General features: G+C 45.3%; 9 protein-coding genes across 9 annotated transcripts; 4 read left to right on the forward strand and 5 right to left on the reverse strand. All coding sequences in view use genetic code 12, as the record gives it.

Moving 5' to 3' along the window:
* Window positions 1–285: 285 nt before the first annotated feature.
* LODBEIA_P36830 (uncharacterized protein) lies at window positions 286–1,044 on the forward strand (the record flags this gene model as incomplete). The annotated part of the gene is made up of 1 exon (XM_066973820.1): window positions 286–1,044. One exon carries the CDS (start codon window positions 286–288, stop codon window positions 1,042–1,044), a length of 759 nt encoding a protein of 252 aa, XP_066830621.1.
* Window positions 1,045–1,717: 673 nt separating this feature from the next.
* On the forward strand, window positions 1,718–3,391 carry LODBEIA_P36840 (uncharacterized protein; the record flags this gene model as incomplete). The annotated part of the gene is made up of 1 exon (XM_066973821.1): window positions 1,718–3,391. The coding sequence occupies one exon, from the start codon at window positions 1,718–1,720 to the stop codon at window positions 3,389–3,391; it is 1,674 nt and encodes a 557-aa protein (XP_066830622.1).
* Window positions 3,392–3,808: 417 nt separating this feature from the next.
* On the reverse strand, window positions 3,809–4,267 carry LODBEIA_P36850 (uncharacterized protein; the record flags this gene model as incomplete). The annotated part of the gene is made up of 1 exon (XM_066973822.1): window positions 3,809–4,267. The coding sequence occupies one exon, from the start codon at window positions 4,265–4,267 to the stop codon at window positions 3,809–3,811; it is 459 nt and encodes a 152-aa protein (XP_066830623.1).
* A 2,280-nt stretch (window positions 4,268–6,547) lies between these two features.
* Window positions 6,548–8,974, reverse strand: LODBEIA_P36860 (uncharacterized protein; the record flags this gene model as incomplete). The annotated part of the gene is made up of 1 exon (XM_066973823.1): window positions 6,548–8,974. One exon carries the CDS (start codon window positions 8,972–8,974, stop codon window positions 6,548–6,550), a length of 2,427 nt encoding a protein of 808 aa, XP_066830624.1.
* Window positions 8,975–12,162: 3,188 nt separating this feature from the next.
* On the reverse strand, window positions 12,163–12,702 carry LODBEIA_P36870 (mitochondrial 54S ribosomal protein bL12m; the record flags this gene model as incomplete). The annotated part of the gene is made up of 1 exon (XM_066973824.1): window positions 12,163–12,702. The coding sequence occupies one exon, from the start codon at window positions 12,700–12,702 to the stop codon at window positions 12,163–12,165; it is 540 nt and encodes a 179-aa protein (XP_066830625.1).
* Window positions 12,703–12,983: 281 nt separating this feature from the next.
* LODBEIA_P36880 (uncharacterized protein) lies at window positions 12,984–13,322 on the forward strand (the record flags this gene model as incomplete). Its single annotated transcript, XM_066973825.1, has 1 exon — window positions 12,984–13,322. One exon carries the CDS (start codon window positions 12,984–12,986, stop codon window positions 13,320–13,322), a length of 339 nt encoding a protein of 112 aa, XP_066830626.1.
* Window positions 13,323–13,675: 353 nt separating this feature from the next.
* On the reverse strand, window positions 13,676–14,935 carry LODBEIA_P36890 (uncharacterized protein; the record flags this gene model as incomplete). The annotated part of the gene is made up of 1 exon (XM_066973826.1): window positions 13,676–14,935. The coding sequence occupies one exon, from the start codon at window positions 14,933–14,935 to the stop codon at window positions 13,676–13,678; it is 1,260 nt and encodes a 419-aa protein (XP_066830627.1).
* A 952-nt stretch (window positions 14,936–15,887) lies between these two features.
* LODBEIA_P36900 (uncharacterized protein) lies at window positions 15,888–16,703 on the forward strand (the record flags this gene model as incomplete). Its single annotated transcript, XM_066973828.1, has 1 exon — window positions 15,888–16,703. The coding sequence occupies one exon, from the start codon at window positions 15,888–15,890 to the stop codon at window positions 16,701–16,703; it is 816 nt and encodes a 271-aa protein (XP_066830628.1).
* Window positions 16,704–16,878: 175 nt separating this feature from the next.
* On the reverse strand, window positions 16,879–19,869 carry LODBEIA_P36910 (uncharacterized protein; the record flags this gene model as incomplete). Its single annotated transcript, XM_066973829.1, has 1 exon — window positions 16,879–19,869. The coding sequence occupies one exon, from the start codon at window positions 19,867–19,869 to the stop codon at window positions 16,879–16,881; it is 2,991 nt and encodes a 996-aa protein (XP_066830629.1).
* Window positions 19,870–20,055: the final 186 nt, after the last annotated feature.

Here is a 20,055-nt window from a genome sequence, read left to right on the forward strand (position 1 = left end):
TTTGCAATATTGTATCATAAACCAACGAGTCCAAAACGGATTGAATAAGGAATTTTCTTCATCAATTGTTGACCCTGAGTGAGCTAGGGTACCCCACAATAGAAACTCACCTTTGACGGCGAAATGAATGGTGCAGCAAAGTCGTGCGCATGTGACAGATATTCCTCAACACATTCATTGCTCCTTTCGAAACTGAATGCAACAACAAGCCTTCAACGTGATTAATTCTTTCACGAGAGTTCTTTCTTCCTACCACGGCGCTTTCTTGAACTTACTGTTACAACCATGGCTTTGCAGAACCCACCAGCAATTGTCTTTAGCGACTTTGACGGAACAATAACCTTACAAGACTCCAATGACTATCTCACAGATAACCTCGGCATGGGCCAAAAGCAAAGAGAATTCATCGGGAACGAAATCTTGGAAGGCAGAACCAACTTCCGCGATGGGTTCCGAGAAGAGATTGAATCGGTCAAGACCCCCTTCAACCAATGTGTAGAGACTTTGCTTGCCAACATTAAACTTGACCCTGGCTTCAAGGAGTTTTTCACCTATTGTCAAGAACAAGGCATCCCCATAATTGTCGTTTCGTCCGGGATGAAACCGATTATATCGGCGTTGATCACCAAGTTGATTGGGCCCGAGGCAGTTGAGAAGATCGACATTCTTTCGAACGACGTGCGTCTTGGTGGCGACGATGGTGCCAATTGGGAGCTCTTGTACAAGGACCCCGAGTCTCCATTTGGCCACGATAAGGCCAAGTCGATCAAGGAGTACTTGGAAAAGCACGGGTATGCCGACTTGGACCAGGATAGCGAAGGGTTGGTTCTGCCTAAATTGTTCTACGCCGGCGATGGTGTCAGCGACTTGAGTGCGGCTAAAGAGACGGATTTGTTGTTTGCCAAGCACGGTAAGGATTTGATCAAGTACTGTGTTAGAGAAAACATCCCATACACTGAGTTTAATGACTTTGCTGATATCTTGAACAAGTTGAAGAAGATCATGGGCGGCGAACCTATCAAGGACTTTGTTGAAAACCCATAGATTTTTTAAAAAAAGCGCAACTTAGATTATAGATGATAGAGAAGAATTCGATGCAGTCTCATTGCTTGACTTTGTAAGAAACAACGCTTTCCTAGTCTCTGGGCTCTGGCCCACAAACGTCTTGCTCTGCTACTCAGCTCCAGCAGGAAGCGGTGATGTCCTGGGGCTGCAGAGCTACCACGAAAATAAACCGGAACGGCGGTCGAGAGTTCTTCCGGCCTTTCCCCCCCCCCCCTCTCTCTTTTCACGACGCAACACATCTCGAGTGGAGTTGACTCAAACCACCAGCAGTTATACAAAAAGGTAAACCGCCCTCTTTTCTTCACCACTTCATTCCGTTGACTTGCAAAGAAACCACGCCGTACCGTAGCCAGCTATATCAACGAACACTCATACTTCAGAACGCTTTTTATTTTGGCCCCGTCAAAAAAAAATTTTACCTCACAAAACGCGGCTGGTGTTCGTGACAGAATTTGTAAAAGATATAGTAATATCAAGAATATAATTAGCAGAGCCAAGCTTGAGTTAAAGGTCACGGTCAGGAGACAAGCCACGAAACCGAATTTTCTTATTTTTGGCAGAACTTCAAATAGCCTTACTTAACTTCAAGTAAACCGGCTTCAACTTTAAAGAAAAAAGGGGTACACTTATAGGTCAAACAACATACAAGAATATGAAGTCGCTAGATATAGTCGACCAGGGAAACAGTGAGCTTGAAACCATTTCGATGTCATCTTCAACGTCGCCGCGACGTATCGAAGCTGCACCTGAACCACAACAACTGTACTTCCCTCCCTTTGCAAACATAACCCCCACTTTCAACGTTAAGTTCCAACACTATGCTTCACGAACAACAGCTATCCTCAAGAAATACCTGAAGTTCATCGGGCCGGGACTCGTCGTGAGTGTCTCGTATCTCGACCCGGGAAACTACCAAACTGCCATCACAGCAGGTAGCTCGAACCAATACAGTCTCCTTTTCATTGTCTTTTTGTCCAACGTCATTGCCATTTTCCTCCAGAGTTTATGTATCAAGTTGGGTAGTGTCACGGGCTACGATTTAGCGCGCTGTTGCCGCGAATATCTACCGCGCAAATTAAACTATATGCTTTGGATCTTGGCTGAGTGTGCCATTATCGCGACTGACGTAGCTGAAGTTATCGGAAGTGCCATTGCGTTGAACATCTTGTTGCACATCCCGTTGCCCGCCGGTGTGTGCATCACCATCGTCGATGTCCTCTTTGTGATGATGACGTATCGAGCTGAGACTAGCTCGATGCGATTTGTCAAGATATTCGAATATACCATTGGCGCGTTGGTGATGGTTGTTGTCATTTGCTTTGCTATTCAGTTGAGCCAAATCCATGCTGATGTCGGAGATGTCTTTCGCGGGTTTGTTCCTAGCAAGCAGATGTTTCAAGGCAATGGGATGACTGTGGCTACCTCAATTGTGGGAGCCACGGTGATGATCCACTCGCTTTTCCTTGGGTCGGGATTAGTCCAGCCAAGATTGCGAGAGTTTGACGTCAAGAATGGCTACGTGAAACTCGAAGAGATTACCACTGATGACAACAATAATAACAACCATGCTGATGAGAAAAAGGACGATCAAAAACAAAAATCATACGAGAGAGAAGCTGCGTTTTTCTACAACGAGTACAAGCCCTCATACAAAGCCATCAAGTACTCCCTCAAATACTCCATTATAGAACTCACAATCACCCTCTTCACGCTAGCTCTTTTCGTCAATGCCGCGATACTCATCGTCGCGGGTTCAACGCTATACGGGACTCCAGAAGCGATCGATGCAGACTTGTACACCATCCACGACTTGATCTCGCGCTCGATTGCACCGGCAATGGGTACGATATTCATGGTGGCGCTATTATTCAGCGGTCAGAGCGCTGGAATCGTGTGCACCATCGCGGGCCAAGTGGTAAGCGAGGGACACATCAACTGGACCATACGGCCGTGGTTGCGTCGGTTGATAACTCGTGGCATTTCCATAGTGCCGTGTTTGATTATCAGTTTGTGTATCGGGAGGAACGGGATGGGGGTAGCGTTGAACATTTCGCAAGTTATCATCTCCATCTTGTTGGCTCCCTTGACTGCACCGTTGATATATTTCACTTGTTCGAAAAAGATTATGCGTGTCAAGTTGCCAGACGACGATGAAGAAGAACACCAGCAGCAGCGAAGCGGAAGCGATGATGAAGAAGAGGCACGGTATAAGGACATGACGAACAACTGGGTCACCTCTGTGGTTGCTGTCGTCATTTGGATCTTTGTCTCGGTGTTGAATGTTTATGCCATTTACCAAATGGCCAAGGATGGCGTTTCCGGTTGAACAAGGTTTCTATAGGACAATACAGGTATAAAAAATGGCAACCCTCTTTTTTGCATCAACTACATCTCCCAGGCTGCTCTCGAGTGAGTGAGCGGGGAGTTAAAGATAGAACGAAAGCAAGCCATGTTTAATATCATACACGGGGATATATAAATGAACTGTACAAAATTCGAAACGCGAGAAAGACTTGATATTCGATGTAATTCAACAAACTGCAAAAAAAAAAAATGGGTCGGGTATTGTATCAGTGGAAGTGAATGTAAAATTCTTTGCAACGGGAGTGGAAATATATATAAAAAAAAAACCAAGATAGGCTCTAGCAACCCATCACCATCTAGAAAATCAGTGGTGTATCTCACCATCGATGTGACCAACTTTAAAATCTATGAAACTAGAGCGGGAAAAGAAAATTTTGGTCTATGTCCATTTTTGTTTAAGAGTAGTCTCAGGACATTCAGTAGTGGTGGGAGGAGGAGTGGGAGTAGTCTCAGGACATTCAGTGGTGTAGGTGGTAGTCACGTCGGTGACAGTGGTGTAATCGGTAACGACAGGAGGAGGAGGAGGAGCAGACTTGGTCTTTTCGAACCCGAAGGACTTGCTGAGCTCGAACCCGAAGGATTTGCTAAGCTCGATACCGAGGGTTTTTTCAAAGCCGATGGTCTTGTCGAACCCGATGGTCTTTTCGAGACCGATCGATTTGTCTAACCCGATGGTCTTTTCGAGACCGATCGATTTGTCGAGACCGATGTTCTTGTCCAAGCCGATGTTCTTGTCCAAGCCAATGTTCTTGTCGATGCCGATCGATTTGTAAAGGATAATGTTTGCTTGCGCAGCAGAAAGCAAAGCAGCAGAAGCAGCAACGGATGAAACTCTCATGATAACGATGATATTTAAATTAGCGAACGAAAATTGAATAACTGGGATTGCAGTGGTGGTGGAAATCTCAGGATTTGGAGCTCACTAAATTCGTGAAATCCTCCTCCCATGGTCGGTTTTCGGGGGCCCTATTTATACCCCAGTTGGAAGCTGCGGGTCCACCATCTCTTTCTTGACGTTTACCCAAGTCTAGACCCACGATTCCAATTTCACGTGTTCTTTGGCTCGACTAGTGACAACTTAGGCTCCAGCGTTTCTAGATGGGATAGGGCGGATTTGGGAACACATGGGACATATGGGAGGGGGGGTGGAGGTAGAGCGTGGCCGCGTACTTGTGAAGTGGGAATATTACACCTGGCGCACACTTGCTTAAGCTGCAAAAAACAAAGATCAAGAAGGAGTCTTTAATTTATCAAAAAGAACAATGTCAACGCTATTGGTTCCCAGGAGGAACACATCGCCATTGAAAAAAAAAAAACTCATGTTCAGTAACTGCCTGGGTTGGTGATGTTCTAATCATAGGGGGGTGGAGTTAAGGGGGTTTTGAGGGTTCTAGAAATCCAGCGATTTTTTTTTTTTCACCGTTGCAACCAAAATAGTTTCTTCTCAAATCAGACCGTTGACTCCTTGGTCTGCTGATCCCCCTTCTCGTCTAAGCTTTAGCTCTCCTTGATCGACATTCTAGATTGCCGTGACAATTGTTGTCCCTGAGCCATGAGCCACTTAAAAAAAAAGAAAAAAAATTCCTAAAAATTCAACTGTCATGGTACACAGACTTCTTTCTCCTTTTTTTTTTTTTTTTTTTGCAATCAAGGGAACCAAATCGACCAATGCGTCCGTCAAATTGCCCGTTATGTAAGTGAAATCGTTCTTGATGGAAGGGCCCCTAATGCGTTCAATCTTAAAATGAAAAAAAACAACAAAAGTTTTGCGGAATTGGAGAAACAATAGTGGGAAAAGAAGATGTAATTTATGGTGCATATTTTCCACCCGGGAAGTCTCGTATCTAGAGACACAACCCTTACAAACGGCAGCAATTATTGCTGTCAAAGAGGAACCGAATGCCGCTTTTCACATGGATATAAAGATGTGTATCTTGGCAGAAGTACGCTGCCGCCTTGCCTATGATTTTGACTCTGACTTTGGCTCTGACTTTGGTTCTCGCTCTTGTCGGCGTTGAAACGCCCAAGGTTGATTTCTCGTATACTCAACACCAAATTAAAGAGTAAAAGTCTCTTTCAAATAGCAAATTCCACGGCTATTCTCAAGAAAGCGATGCAAAATGAATTGCTTTGGGGAGTAGTTATAGTACTCTTTCGTACATGGGCACTCGTCAACTAAAACCATTGACCTTTACCAAGTTGAACAAAATTCCAGAATATTTCAACAAACATAACCAGCTTTGGTAAAATGTAGAGACTACTTTTACACACAACGCTAGGTCATAGAAAGTCCCAGATAGTTTAGTGGCTAGAATTACCGCTTGTCGCGTGGTAGACCAGGGTTCAATTCCCTGTCTGGGAGCACTTTATTCTTTTTTTTTCTTTGGCACGTGATAGTTTGAACTAGAAGACAAGTTCGAACCCCTGTCGCTCCTCGATTTTTCTTTTTGCAACTTGTATCGAGCCTGGGTGCAACTTCTTTCCTCTGCTCGACTTTTGCAAATTGGCTCGGAAGAGAGAGCTTGGGCTTCATTAGAATGGGCTGAGCTAATGTTGCCGATTACTCTGCTATGTTTGGATTGAATATGAGCGATACGGATCTTCGAACTATGATATAGTGTTGTGACTCCTCTGCAACTTTGAGGAGAATTGAAGCGAAATTTATGGATAAGCTCTCAGTTCGTCCACCTGACTTCTTCGTTAAAACCACACACGGATTCCTTTTTTAAATCAAGATGAACAAATATAGTAGAGTTTTCTTTGCGGTTAGAATACCATCGCTCTTACTCCGTAAGAGACAAGTTGAAATTTGCCTTCATTGCTGACAGATGGTTCACTTTCACTACCCCCGTTTCTCCCCCTTCTTATTCAATCTCCAGGGAGAGAAAGAGAGAGAGAGCGCCAAATGCTTGATCAAGACTTCATTATCCGATGCAAATGTATCAACAATTTATTATACAAAATTACAAACACGAGAACTGAAATGTTATATGAATGCACACGTAAAAGTTTAGCGTCAAATACACATGAAAAAAAAAAAAAGAAAATTGTTTCAGTGAAGCAATTTGACACTTTATAAGTTAAGTTAAATAGATCGTCCCTTTGCCCTTACAATCTCTCATCCTGAATCATAACTTGTCATATTGTTCATGATGTTCGTACCACCAACACCGCCACCGGCGACGCCGTTGCCATCTTTGTCGCCAGCTCCAAAGCTCAACGCCCCACTTGTGCCATTAGCGTGACCCAATGATGGGTTATTCATTGGTCCAAACAAGAACGCCGAGCTCAATAGCGATGAGCCGAGAAAACTGTTGTTATGGAGGTTTATGCCTTTTCCTGATCCGCTGTAGTTCATTCCCGTGGATAATGAACCACCATTGGTGCTCGCATTGCCATTGCCATTGCCGTTGGACGTCCCGTTGGAATGGGAATTGGAATGGGGATGGGAATGCGAATGCGAATTAGAATTGGTTGAGCCGTTTCCATGTTTGAGGATTTGCGATGGGTTGAGCGTCGATGCAGCTGTGTTTAGCGGGGGCATTAAGGAGGTTGGGGTGTTGAGATTGTTGATGCTAGGGAACCCACCATTGTTTGAGTTGTACATGTTATAATGGTGACTTGATTTTATGTTGGAGTTATTCTGGGATGCAGGTGGAAGTGGGTTGTTGCTCAAGGGGAAATCTGCTAGGTTAATGTCCTTGGGCGGACCTTGTATATTGAGCGGTGGTAATTGATTCTGAGCTTGATCGTTTGCACTGAGGGGTTGGTTATAATTGAAGGAAGTAGCGGAGTGGCCGCTGGAACTATTGGAATGGACTTGTCCATTGCTTTGACCATTCATTTGAGGCGGCGAGATTTTCATATTATCTAGTCCGCTTCCGTAAATGCCGGAGTTTGCCGGTAGCACTCCAGCCGCGGCATCAGCAGCAGCCGCAGCAGCAGCCGCAGCCGCGGCCGCAGAAGAGTAGTCAGTGTTGGTGGCATTGTCGTTCAAGAGCGGAGACAATGGAATCGACGCTGTGTTGCCGTTTGTTCCGTTTGGTGCCGAGAGTAGCCAATTGCTGAGCATGTTTTTTTTCAGAATGTTCTGATGGTGGTGATTGTGATTCTGGTGATGATTCTGATGTTGCTGTTGCTGCTGCTGTTGCTGTTGCTGTTGCTGTTGCTGTTGCTGTTGCAGAAGCAAAGTGTGATTTGTTGGAGTGAAATCGTTGTTTGCAGGGAGAGAAACACCTGCATTTTTGCCTTGGTCGAATAGATTCTCTTTCAAGGACATCATAAACTGCGGACTAAAATAGTTTCGGTAATCGAGGAGCAACTGGGACACAAACGAGTCCAACATGGTTGTCTTTTGCTGCGGGGTGATCCTGGGGTCATTGAGAATGTTGATCTTGACATTTTCCCGCACTTGATTTTGCAAATTCTGCAATGCGTAAATGGAGTACATTTGGCTCTGGTTTGAAGTGGGTGGTGGTTCATTCATTAATTGTGGTTGTGATTGTTGTTGTTGTTGTTGTTGTTGTTGTTGCTGTTGTTGTTGAGTAGGAAATGCATAGGCATTCGGTAAATGACGCAGGTGGTGACTTTTTTTATTAGGAGATGGATGATTCTTTTGTCGCAGCTGCTTTGGTTGTGGGTCAACAGGAGGTATTGGCGGAAGTTGTGGGGTTTGGAGGAAATTTCCTTGGAGAGCCCCGCCGTTTGGGATCTGTTCCACAGGTCTCTTGAGAAGTTCATTTTGGTTATAAGGGTTCATCTGCTTGTGGTCGATTCTGGACCCCATCCCCGATTTATGACTATTGCTGATTGGCGGCTCTTCCTTAAACTTCTTGGGCTTGGCCGTGCCATTGGCCAGTTGAGATTTTCTCCTCCTTTTGCCACTGCCGTTGCCATTGCCGTTGGAGCTGGCACCAGAAGAGCTATCATCGGTGCCTGATAATCCTTCACCAATCGAGGTGAGCGATGTAGGAGGACTATCCTTTGACTCGTCGCTGTTTCTATTGGAAAAAGCCGAGGTTGACAAGCTTTGATTATCGCCGGTACTATTTTTGCGACTGCTTGAATTTGATTCCATCCGCAGTTTTGTCTTCATATTGCTCATACTCAAACTCATGCCATTTCCCAAGTTGTTATTGCTATTGCTGTTGCTATTGCTACTGAGCTGGGATAGATCTTCAACAACGGACTGGCCCACCAGTTGCGGCGGGAGCACAACGTGGTCGTGGGTGTCATTGACCATCAGAATAGTCCATACTTTATTTCGAACGCTATAGTTTGCTCTTATTTTGAACGGACACGTTGTATGTCGCCTCACGGGGATCTTGGTATTTTTATTTTTGGACTCGACCACTTTGGTCTTTTTCTCCTTGTTCTTGCATTTGAAAATGATCTTACTGGTATCGGATCGTTCAATGACAACATGAATGCCGCTGTTTTGCAAGCCTTCTTGCAACCATGGCTTAATCTGTTCTTTGGATACAAATTTCTGAGAATCCAAATCCAAAAAATCGAGTGGTACTCTATATTGGGGTTTTTCTGCCATGAAGGGCTCTTCGTAATTTTTTTTAATTTTTTTTTTTTTTTTTTTTTTTTTTGGTGTTGTTGTTGGTGCTGTTGTCGGTGCTCGGGTCTTGAATGGAGTTCGGGATCTCAGACTTGAGATACAGCGTAGATATCACCCAGCAGGTTGCGAGTGTGTGAGTGTGACTTTTGGTTGAAAAGTTATGGCGTGTTTGTAAAGATTGAACTCGTCCAATTCATACTCTTTCTGTAAAATTTTCTCAGCCTTTATTCAAGTTGCTGATTGTTTCAAACTCTGGCCAGTGTGAGATCGATGGATGGATTGCTTCAGCCTTCTTGGTTCCTCTGTCGATTTAGAATCACACTCTACTTGGGTATATGTATGGATATATATATGTGTCAGGGTTGTACGCAAGTGTAAAAGGACGGAACTCCACTTAGTTGATGTATGAATATATATATAAGTTGAGTTGCTTCGAATGGAACCCCTTCTTGGTCTGTTCCAGCAAGTATCGTTTTTTCGAAAGAAACACACACTCTCTCTTCTGGGGTAGGCAGTTAGGAATCCGATTGATTGATCGAGTCAATGATTGATTGATGCGGGAAGAAAAGAACAAAAATGGTGTTGGCAGTTGAGTATCTGACTTTTAACAGATGAACATATGGAACTTCACTAAAGATCTTGTTTCAAGACGAGCGAGGAGTAAGCAGAAAGGGGGGGGGGGGGGGCAATCTGAGCATATATATAAAAACGTTGAGTAATGGTGAAGATTGCCTTGCTCTCTGCGTCTTTGGTTGTTTCTTCCTTTCTTTCTGTCCTTCTGCCCAAACAAAACAATCGACTTTGATTCTTTATTTTTTTAATCTTTTAATTTGCAGCTGGAAGATTGATTGCATACACAGCGTAGCCACGGTGGCTCTTGTAGTTTGAAGAAGGAGGGGGTCTAAACGGGCTAAGAGTGGAGCTAGGCAAGAGGGATATAACCCTTCGAAACTACTCGGATTGGGGCTAGGCTATGCCCTGGGTATCACAACTCGAAGCACATTTAGAATAAGCCTAAAGCGACGCAAGTTAAAATAGATCAAAAAGAGTCTTCTTCGAGGGGGACAGCAAGGGACGAAACAGCAAGCTAAACAAAATCATCAATTTTTTTAATTCTATTTTTGTTAAGTCTCCAACAAGACTTTATAGGGCGCCTAAAGATCCAAGGCCCCGCCAACGGGCCCTAACGTTTTTGAAATGAGCCAAAATAGAGAGCGACGAGGTCAGATCCAGTGTTAAATATCGCTTCTTTCTCTCTTTCCTTTTTTTTTATCTAATTATTTGTTTTGGGCAGTGGAAGAGTAATTGCACGTCAAGACGATGACCTAAAAAAGAAAAACTAGGGCATTTCAAAGCTGTAGATCTCAGAGCAAATCTACGAAAATGCCAGGGGATTTTGAATCCAGAGCAAACGCGGAATGCTGGGTACAATGTGACCAACATTGTTGACTCCAGGTGATAAAAAAAAAAAAAAAACCTTCACACTGTCGATTTGTCGCCACCGTCGTCTTTGGTTGTGGTTGTGGTTGGTCAAGGCGGACCAGATGACAACCACTGCCTCGTGCACCGTGCAAAATAGGAACCGGGGGTTTTTCTTGGGTACTAAACTTCAGCTGGGAAGTTCAAACAGCTTATCCTTGCTGCAAGATGGGCACTTTTTCTTTTTTTTTTTTTTTTTTTTTTTATTTTTTGGGGCCGGCTCGCTAATCTCTCGTCAAAATGGCAATTTCATCATCATCTACCTTCTTTTCTGTACTTGTGACGCAACCACGGAGAATGCTCGGAGCCAATGGCTCGATGATGTTTATCCCCCCACGCACTAATCTTGCTCGATGGCCGCAATTTTACTCGTTTTTGCAGCCACGTCAAGAATGAAATAGATTAGTTGTTTTTTGTCCCCCCCTTCCCCCACTGCAACGGTCCAGCTGATAAACGAGCACTCAGAGACACACATATACCCGGGTCCCAACACTCGCGAATACCACGAGTGCAGAAGTCCGGATACGTTGACGAAGCAGCTGCTGATGTGCCACAGAGACTTCTGATATTGCCGTATTTCTTATGTGGTTGCGAAAAGAAAAAAAAAAAAAGAGAGAGAGAGAGAGCACGCCCTAGAAGGGGGGAGGCGGATGTGAGCGTAATAATGTAAGTAAAAAGTAGGAGTTTGTTTTGTAAAGTGGCACCAACCCCAAAGCCTAGTTGGATTCACCCATCGGATCGATCTGTAGCCTCTGATGGTGGAATCTCGGGGTTCTCGAGGAGGTGAGTTGTGTGGAGATATACTTCTGGTGTATTGATTACATAATTGCAGTTGTCTTTTGCAAGAAATGGAACAAGTCACGTGACACGGCCCTTTTTATTACTCCCCCTTCTCTATCGAGAGATTGAAGGACATATTCTGTTGCCTCTGGACGGAGTAGACGGGGAGCAAGATCTGATCTGAGATCCCTGCGGAGTTTCTAGACTTTGTCACGGAGAGAGTAGAGGAAAAAAGAGGAATATTCAGAGAGAGAGGGGGGAAGGTATTGATAATTAAACCAACCCCGATCGGAAGTGAACGAAACAGCAAAGTTGGACTTTCAGCATCTGCAAAATTCGATTCAATTTAAATGTATGACAAAGAGATCACGGATCTCCTTTCCTGAGTCAAACTGGCTCCGATTAGGTAGTTAGTGACGTTGCATGGCGTGGAGATGGTAAAAACTCATGTTGCAGGTTGAATTTTTTTTGACGTGGTTTGACGTCCCTTTGGTGTCTCGTCTTTCGATGGCTAAGCACGGAGTCAAGGGTTTGGCAGACTAATCTGATTGTTCGTTTTGCAGCAGCAAGTCGTGGAAAAATAAAGCCCACTAAAAAGGCTCGTATGGCAGGAGGGGACAACTCTTAATTTATCCTTTCTGTGCCCCTTGTGCGCCACTGGTTGGATGTGAAGGAGAGAGAAAAGACCATGTCCAAAGCAAAGAGAAAGAATTACGTCGGGAGCTGTTGGTGGGCCCCTTCTCCGTTTGAGAATCTTACCATCTTTCCAAGCAGGTCCTAAAAGCCCTTTAAGCGCGTCCCGCGACTTTGCTCCTCCTACCCTCCTGTCCTCTTTTCTCTTTCCTCGATTCGCGTGCTCGCCAGTCGTGAATAATGTATATTTATTTACAAGACCCTAACCCAAGACTCTACTCTAAACTAACTTTTGCGCCCAAACCCTCCAAAGTAGCCTTGATCTTCTCAGCGTCATCCTTCGTAACATTCTCCTTCAAGACCTTGGGGGCGCTCTCAACAAACTTTTTACTTTCAACCAAACTCAACCCGAGCAAACCTTTAACTTCCTTAATGATCTTGGGCTTCGATTTAGCGTCAAAACTCTCTAATTTGATGCTGAATATGGTTTTCTCCTCCACTGGCTCTTTGGCTTCTTCTTCCTCCACTGGTGCAGCCGAGGCAGCGGGGCCTGCGCCAGCTCCGGCGACGGGCATGGCGATGTCTGATATGTTCAACTTGGTTTTCAACTCCGTTACTAACGTTGACGTTTCGAGGAGGGTCAAGGTGGAGATTTGCTCTACTATCTGGGCGATTTTGGGAGATACTTCAGCGGCGGTTGAGGTCTGGGTGGTGGAATTGAGTCTCGTTGTGGATACGAAGGATGCTGCTGTTCTTGTAAGGGGCGATGATCTCTTGGCGAGATTCACTGCGGTGCGAATCACTAGCATTGACATTGTTCTTAAATATGTGGAAAAAGGAATAAAACTGAAATGGGGGTACGGGTCAACACACACTCACACACACACGCTGGTTTGGGTTGGGCTTTCGGGAGGTTTGGATTGATGTTTGAAAAGCTCTTGAAAAATTTTTGAACGTATTTCGCAAGTGTTGAAAATTGGCTGCATTCCACGACTCACTGTAAGGAAATAAAAAAACCAACCACTGGCAATCACTACCTAGACATCTATCCACTAAGACATCTAAATTACAACAGCTCCACTATCATCCCAAGAAGATGGCATCATTCAGATTCTGCGCAGAGTGCAACAACATGCTCTACCCACAAGAAGACAAAGACGGCCAGAGATTACTATACGCATGCAGAAACTGCGACTACAAAGAGATTGCCGATGCGCCCCGAGTCTATCGACACGAATTGATTACAAATATCGGCGCTACTGCTGGTGTCGTTGATGATATAGGAAACGATCCAACGTTGCCTCGAAGCGATAAGGAGTGTCCCAATTGTGGGAATCGTGATTGCGTTTTTTTCCAGAGTCAGCAGCGTCGGAAGGATACTAGTATGATTTTGTTTTTCGTTTGTTTGGAATGTAAGAATGTTTTCCAGGCCTAGTTTTACGAACTGGGGGGAGGGAAATAGAACGAAGGGTAAGGATAAGATCCAATCGAGATTGCTTGCCTGGAATCCAGAAGAGATGGAATTGAGGAAAAGACACGATGAAAATAAGGCACGTTAAAAGTGGCGAAAAACACGTCCATGGTTTTTCAGAAATTGACTCCAACCAGCCCACCCCTCTTGCACAGAGTAAGATCCTAAAATAACGTTGAAACGTTGAAAAAGTTGAAAAAGTTGAAAAAGTTCAGTTCTTCTCAAATATTGTACACTTTGCTTATCTTTCTTTTTTTTTTTTTTTTACTACTGTATAATCTCATCTAGCCTTAGCCTTTTCCATTTCCTTTTCCTTTTCAAAAGTCAAGGAAATATTGTCCGTATGGGTCTTCGCCTTGGATTCCATAATCTAGTTGCTCTTCAGGATAATGATCAAACAAGGACGAGTCGCCGACTCCCGCGGTGATGGGAGGCTCATAAGGAGTTTCAATATCCTTAGCCAACAACTTCTCCCACACAACTTCTTGAAACCACGGGTGGTTTCTGATATCTGCCGGCCCATTGATCAAATTGCCCAATCTTCTCGTCAAGTCAGCCGTGATCAACTTCGAAAGCAAATCAATTTCGTCAGGTTGGAAAAAACTTGGATAACGAATCCTGCCCGCAAGAATTTTTTCATAAGTTTTCATTGGTGTTGAATCGTAAAATGGAGTATAACCAGCCAACATTTCAAAAATCAACACCCCTAAGCTCCACCAGTCGACCGACTTGTTATATGGTTTCGTTGTTATCACCTCGGGCGCAATATAATCGGGAGTACCACACAAGGTCCATGTCACTGTATTAACTTCCTTGGCAAAGCCGAAATCTGTAATCTTGATATGTCCGTTTCTATCCAACAAGATGTTTTCCGGCTTCAAGTCTCTGTAGATGATGTCGTGACTATGCAAGTACTCCAATGCTAGCACAACCTCGGCAGCATAGAACTTGGCCACGGGGTTGGGAAACCTTTGAGATTTCCTCAAGAGTGAAAACAACTCGCCCCCTTCAATGTAGTCCATCACCATGAACAAGTTCTTGGAGTCTTGGAACGTGCCCCACATTCTAATCAAAAAGGGGTGCTCGATCAACTTCAACATTTTGCGTTCGTCGTTGGTATGCTCAACTTGTTTCATTTTGACCACTTGGTGCTTTTTCAACACTTTTATCGCATAGAACCGCCCGTTGTGCACAGAACGAACCAAATGGACCCTGCCAAAGCTTCCCGTGCCCAATGTTCTCATTATGGAAAAATCTCTCAACGAGTACTTCCCTTTGCTGACAGTGGACCTAGCAGGCAACAACGATCTCTGAATGGCTTCGTCTGCAGCCGTCTGGTGGTGCTGTTGCTGCTGTTGTAGCTGCTGCTGCTGCTGTTGCTGCTGCTGTTGCTGCTGCTGCTGTTGGCGTCGTTGTTCCTGCTGCTGAGCCTGGGTCACATTAGCCGTAGTAGTAGCACTGACTGTCTCTGGATTACTTGCTGACTGGGCACTTCCTGGATGGTTAATGTCTTGACCCGGTTGCATCTGGTTGTAGTACTGCGTCTGGGACAGTAGTTGCTGTTGTTGTTGACTCATGATGGATGAAGTTGTTGTGCTGTAAACACTACTACTGATACTATTTTGCTTGCTGGTAGGCGGAGGTTGCGCTTTCCGGTCAAGACTATTACTAGTGCTACTGCTGCTGCTGCTGCTGCTCCTGCTACTACTATTATCGAGATTGCCAGATTTTGTGATGTGGAGCTTTTTCAAAAGATTAGGCATGTAAGAAGCTAATCCAGTCGGTGCAAGTACAATTGAGATAAATAACTGTTTATGAAAGGCTACTGAGAAAGCAAAAGAGGGGGGTTAGAAATGAAGTGGTTGTTGATATTATGTTCAAAGTGTAGAATTATGCATGGACAAAGAGTGGTTGTGTGCTGTTGGAGATACGCAGTAACAATTGCAAGCAAGGGGGGAAAAGAGAGAGAGAGGGAGAAACGAAAACGGCACTACGGTCCTCCGCCTTTCAAGGAGAGCAAGGTAAACTGCCTAGTTGAACTCGTCTCAGCGTAACATTTGTCGTCTTTTTTGGTTTCTACTGTGGGAAAGGGTAGTCACGTGTCGGTTTCATCCATGGCAAAGCTAGTGTCACCTCCTTCCCGCCGCTCGTTCCACCCCACGCTCTTGCTTCCATCGCCTCGGCGGTTCCAATCATTGATCAAGGTGGAGAAGTAGCGAGCGCTCGATGCAGAGATGTGTCACGTGCCCGTGTTCTGATTAGTCACGTGACTGTCACGTGGCAATATTTTGATTAGTCACATGATAGTCATGTGACAATATCGTGACTATCATGTGACATACTTCCAGCACTTGAGCCGCAGTAATTTCAACACATGGTAGCACACACCCCGACCACCGCCAACATGTCTACCCCAAACCCCCCCCCCATTCCCTTAGATCTCGAAGGGCCAAAACACTCCAAGAGCAACAGCCATAGCAGAACATCTTTCCATTTTTTTTTAAGCAAGGACTCCCACCGAGAGATAATATGACGTTCTACATCCCATTGAAAGACGTGACTCAACCCGACTTGTCCAAGACAACATTGATCCTACCCTCGATCTCAATCGGCAACATCCCGCAACTCACAATCGATCTCCTAATACACAACTACGACTTCACCAAGATCGGCTACTTAGACGACCTATATCTATACCCGTTCGCGTCGCCCGTGGACTACGCAACGCCGCCTCCTCCCCCGGGGATAAGCCACGCCGTCGAAGTCTACCACAGCGCGAAACTCGGCCTTGTCTTGGTCCAACAACGCAGCCCCATCGCTCCAACGTACACTCCCTCCTACGTGATGCAAATCATCGTGCCATTCATCCAAAATAACAAGTTCAGCAAGTGTGTGATTTTGAACTCGGCGGATGCGGGCGTTGTCGAGGGAATCGCGAGCGGTACCATTCGCGTCTACACGGCTCACAACTTGGTCTCGTCCACGTTGGAGAAATTGTCAATTTCAAAAGGCAAGGAGCTAGAGGATGTTCCGCGGGATGATGATAATGGCGAGGACGATCACCTGAACCGGTTCGTCAAGACCTTGCTCCTGGTGTTCAATTTGCCTCGTGGCGAGCGCGCCGTAGTGGAGTTGAAGGACGTTGAGGTTGTGCTCGTTGTGAGCTATGCTTATGAAGGCGACAATTTCCACGATGCGCGACTGATGTTTGATGCCGTTCTTGGCGAGTTGAAGATTGAGAAGAAGACCACAACTGGTGGTGGCGTTGTCGAGCCTGTTAGTTGGCATGGGGCTTATGGTGATAAAGATGTGCCTTCTGCCATGGAAGAAGGTATATTCGGGTAAAACAATGATGGAATATATTTATAATTGGTGGAAAGAAGTTGGTGTTTCGTCTAATAGTGGTCTATCGGTGTATATTCTTTCTACAAAAAAAAAAAAAAAAAAGGTCCTTAAAAAAATACAAACACAGCAAAGATTGTCTCTAGGTGGTGGCCTCCCTTCTCAAGTTGATTCATTTCTATTGACCTTGCTTCTGATGCGGCAGCTGAACTTGCTGTCGTACAGAACTAGAATGCAAAGTGGGCGATTGACAATATTGGGGGTTTCCGAAATTGTATGGGCCATTGGGAAGAGGCACAGAACTAGCCATACCGCCACCACCACCCATGGTTTTCTCCATGATTTGCCCGTTCAACGGCATATTCTGTTGCGGGAAAAGCGGATGTGCGTAATATTGACTATTGGGAAGTGGAGCCTGTGGAGGATAAGCCGGATTTTGTTGTCGATATGGATTCGGATTTGCACCTGCACTGGAGCCTATGGGACGCGTTGATGAGTCAGGTTGAGGTCCGACAATTGGCGGGACGAGACCGCGGTCATTAGGATGACTATGAGGGTGTTGATGCTGATGTTGATGCTGATGCTGATGCTGATGCTGATTTTGATGTTGATGCTGATTTTGATGTTGATGTTGATGCTGATGTTGACGATGATGTTGATGATGAGGATGAGGATGAGGACCGACTGGAATTGGTCTTGCTCCTCTTCTAAACTTCTGATCATATTCATGGTCCAACGGCGGACTCAATGCATCGACTCCATTCAATAATGCACGAGATTGAGCATCCAAGGGCTCCACCATCGGCTTAAAAGCGAATGGACGCTGACCAAGGGGCAAAGATGGCGTTCGTGCCGTTTGCTGAGTTGGAGAATTTAGCAAATTGGCAATCGTGGGACTCTCTTGTGCCTTTGGTGTATCTAGCTGCGAAGGTGGCTCAGTTACTACTTGCATCTTGGATATCTCGAGCGAGACTCTCATGGGGGCAGACGTGGCTGCCGCCGTTGTCATTATGTTTCTCACATCTCTATAGTACACCATTTGTTCCTGTTCAGTGTGCATGTCATTCATTTGTGGGAAATTTAGCATCATGGTGAAGAAATAGTCAACAAATGGATAGCATTGGACCAAGGCAACCGTTTCGGCAGTGAAAATCTCCTTTAAACTGGTGATGGCTCTGGTGTACGTCCTGTTTCTTGCCTTGATTATTCGGTCCTGCGTTTCATTGGTTCCTTTTAATTTGCTCAATCTCACCATCAATATGCACCAAATGAGCTGCTTAACACCATGCGAGCTTAAAACCGTTGGTGGGTTATTCTTGGGTTTCAATTGCAAAAAACTGGGTACATTATTGGACCACTCGTTGATTGAAGACTCGAAATCTTTCATCGTCTTCATCTCGGAGTTTTTACGATCGTCGTAGTCGAGTTTCAAGTCAGGTTTGACATCTGCCTCGGGGTCATCCACCATTCCCTTAACGGTGTGCAACGTCGAAGTGATGGCCAAATTCAATATGGCAATAATTTTCAATAGCTCGTTGAATGCTGAAAGAAATCTACCGTGGTCTAATTTCAACTCATTGGGCGCCTGGTAGCTGACCCAGGGATCCCATTCTTCCCAGCCATCGTTATTGACTTGAGGCACGGGCCAATCAGTAGCCCTCACAACGGGCGACCTACCCATTCGCGCAGACAAGAATGTATTCAACAAAAACACGCCGGCCCAAGTCCGCTCTCGGCTGATGTTGTTTAGCGTTGTGCTCGTGTGTGTTTTGAACCGGTTCTTCTCTTCATCGGTCGCAGGTCTCATCAACCGCACATCAATGGCCATTCTAGAACTGGAACTGACTAAGACCCACGAGTAGTCCCATTGGCCGGCTTGGTAGTAGTAGATCCCCAACAATAACATCGCCTGCATCGTTTCTATAGTCGAGGTAAGAGAATGCTCTAAAGCCATAATGGCATTTTTGGCGTACTCCATGCTGATGCTCATGTCGGCCGTTGGGTTGGCGCAGCATTCACCCAAGGCCAACACGGCCCACAACAATGCAATCGAGTTGCAATCGACATTCTGCCGCTCGTCGCTATGGCTGGTTTGCAAATGGTGTAGTTGTCTGTTGATCATGATCTTGTCAACGATGGGGAATATGATGTGGATGATCTGGAAATAGTCATTGACATGTTGCCGTACATTTGATGGAAGCTTAAAGATTTCCGCTGGGAGCAGGATACTAGTTTGGAACGCAGCGTTGATTGCAAACGACGACACGTTGAAAATGGAGCCCACGCGGAATGGGTTCTTTTTGCGTTTTTGCATCTTTTGATTGTAAGCCAGTTGGATGGCTCTATTGGTGAAGCCAGATATAATCGAAGACAAACCATGGTATTGGAGGGCCACTGGTTCCCAACTATCATCAGCGCTGTCGGCACCTTCAATTTCGTCGGAAATAAATTGGAAAACATCGTAGTTTAAAAAGAATGAAGGATCGTTGACGATACTCACTGGGTATAGCGAGTTTGAAGTGCTCAACATATGGTATTGGTCAGAGGGAGGATCGTGGGTGTACGATGTCGGTAGCAGCAGAACGTCCGAAGGTGCTTGAACCGACTTGGCGTCGCCGTCCGATTCCAACTTGATCAAAGAGGCCTTCTGAAGGCGTCCCGATTCCGAGAACTGATCTGATGCACTTGACGGCAGATTGGAGTTGCTATCGCGAATACTCTGGTTTGAAGAGGCCACGCTTTTCAAGATATTTCCATGTTTCATGCCCCTGAACACGGGGTCGAGTTCTTCCTGGATCATTTCTACCCCCTTTGACGTGGAAGTGCCCGCCCACAGCCGGTTCAACTTGGTCAAGTTCTCGATAAACGATGCCGAGTCCTTGAGTGTTTCCAAAATGCGACTCTCGATCTTGGCATCCTTCTCCACCAAGCTTCCAAGCAAACCCTGTAAGATCAAGATTCGCTTTTCGAGGTCATGCGTGTACCCCGTGGGCAACCCTCTGCGCTTGGACGACTGAGTATACTTGCATGTTTCTCCACTAGCGGCACAGTTGGAGCACGAGGGCGTGAGTCCGTCGCATTTGGCTTTCTTTGACCGGCAAAAATCACAAGCTTGACTTATCCGTCTTCTCTTGGGCTGGGACGACTCTTCATTCTTCACCGCACTCATACGGAACAAAAATTGTTGGAAAAGCCGGCGGAATCGTAGAAACAGGGAAGAAGAACAGAAAACAAACAAAAGCGAACAAAGACAAAGAACAAAATAAAAGAATCACCTGTCTATCGCAAAAGTCTTTTGTTGAAAACGAAGCACAACTAAAGCGAGACAGGAGGGCTAAGTGGAATTTGACGATGA

The sequence above is a fragment of the Lodderomyces beijingensis genome (assembly GCF_963989305.1).
Source record: "Lodderomyces beijingensis strain CBS 14171 genome assembly, chromosome: 4".
Classification (NCBI taxonomy): domain Eukaryota; kingdom Fungi; phylum Ascomycota; class Pichiomycetes; order Serinales; family Debaryomycetaceae; genus Lodderomyces; species Lodderomyces beijingensis.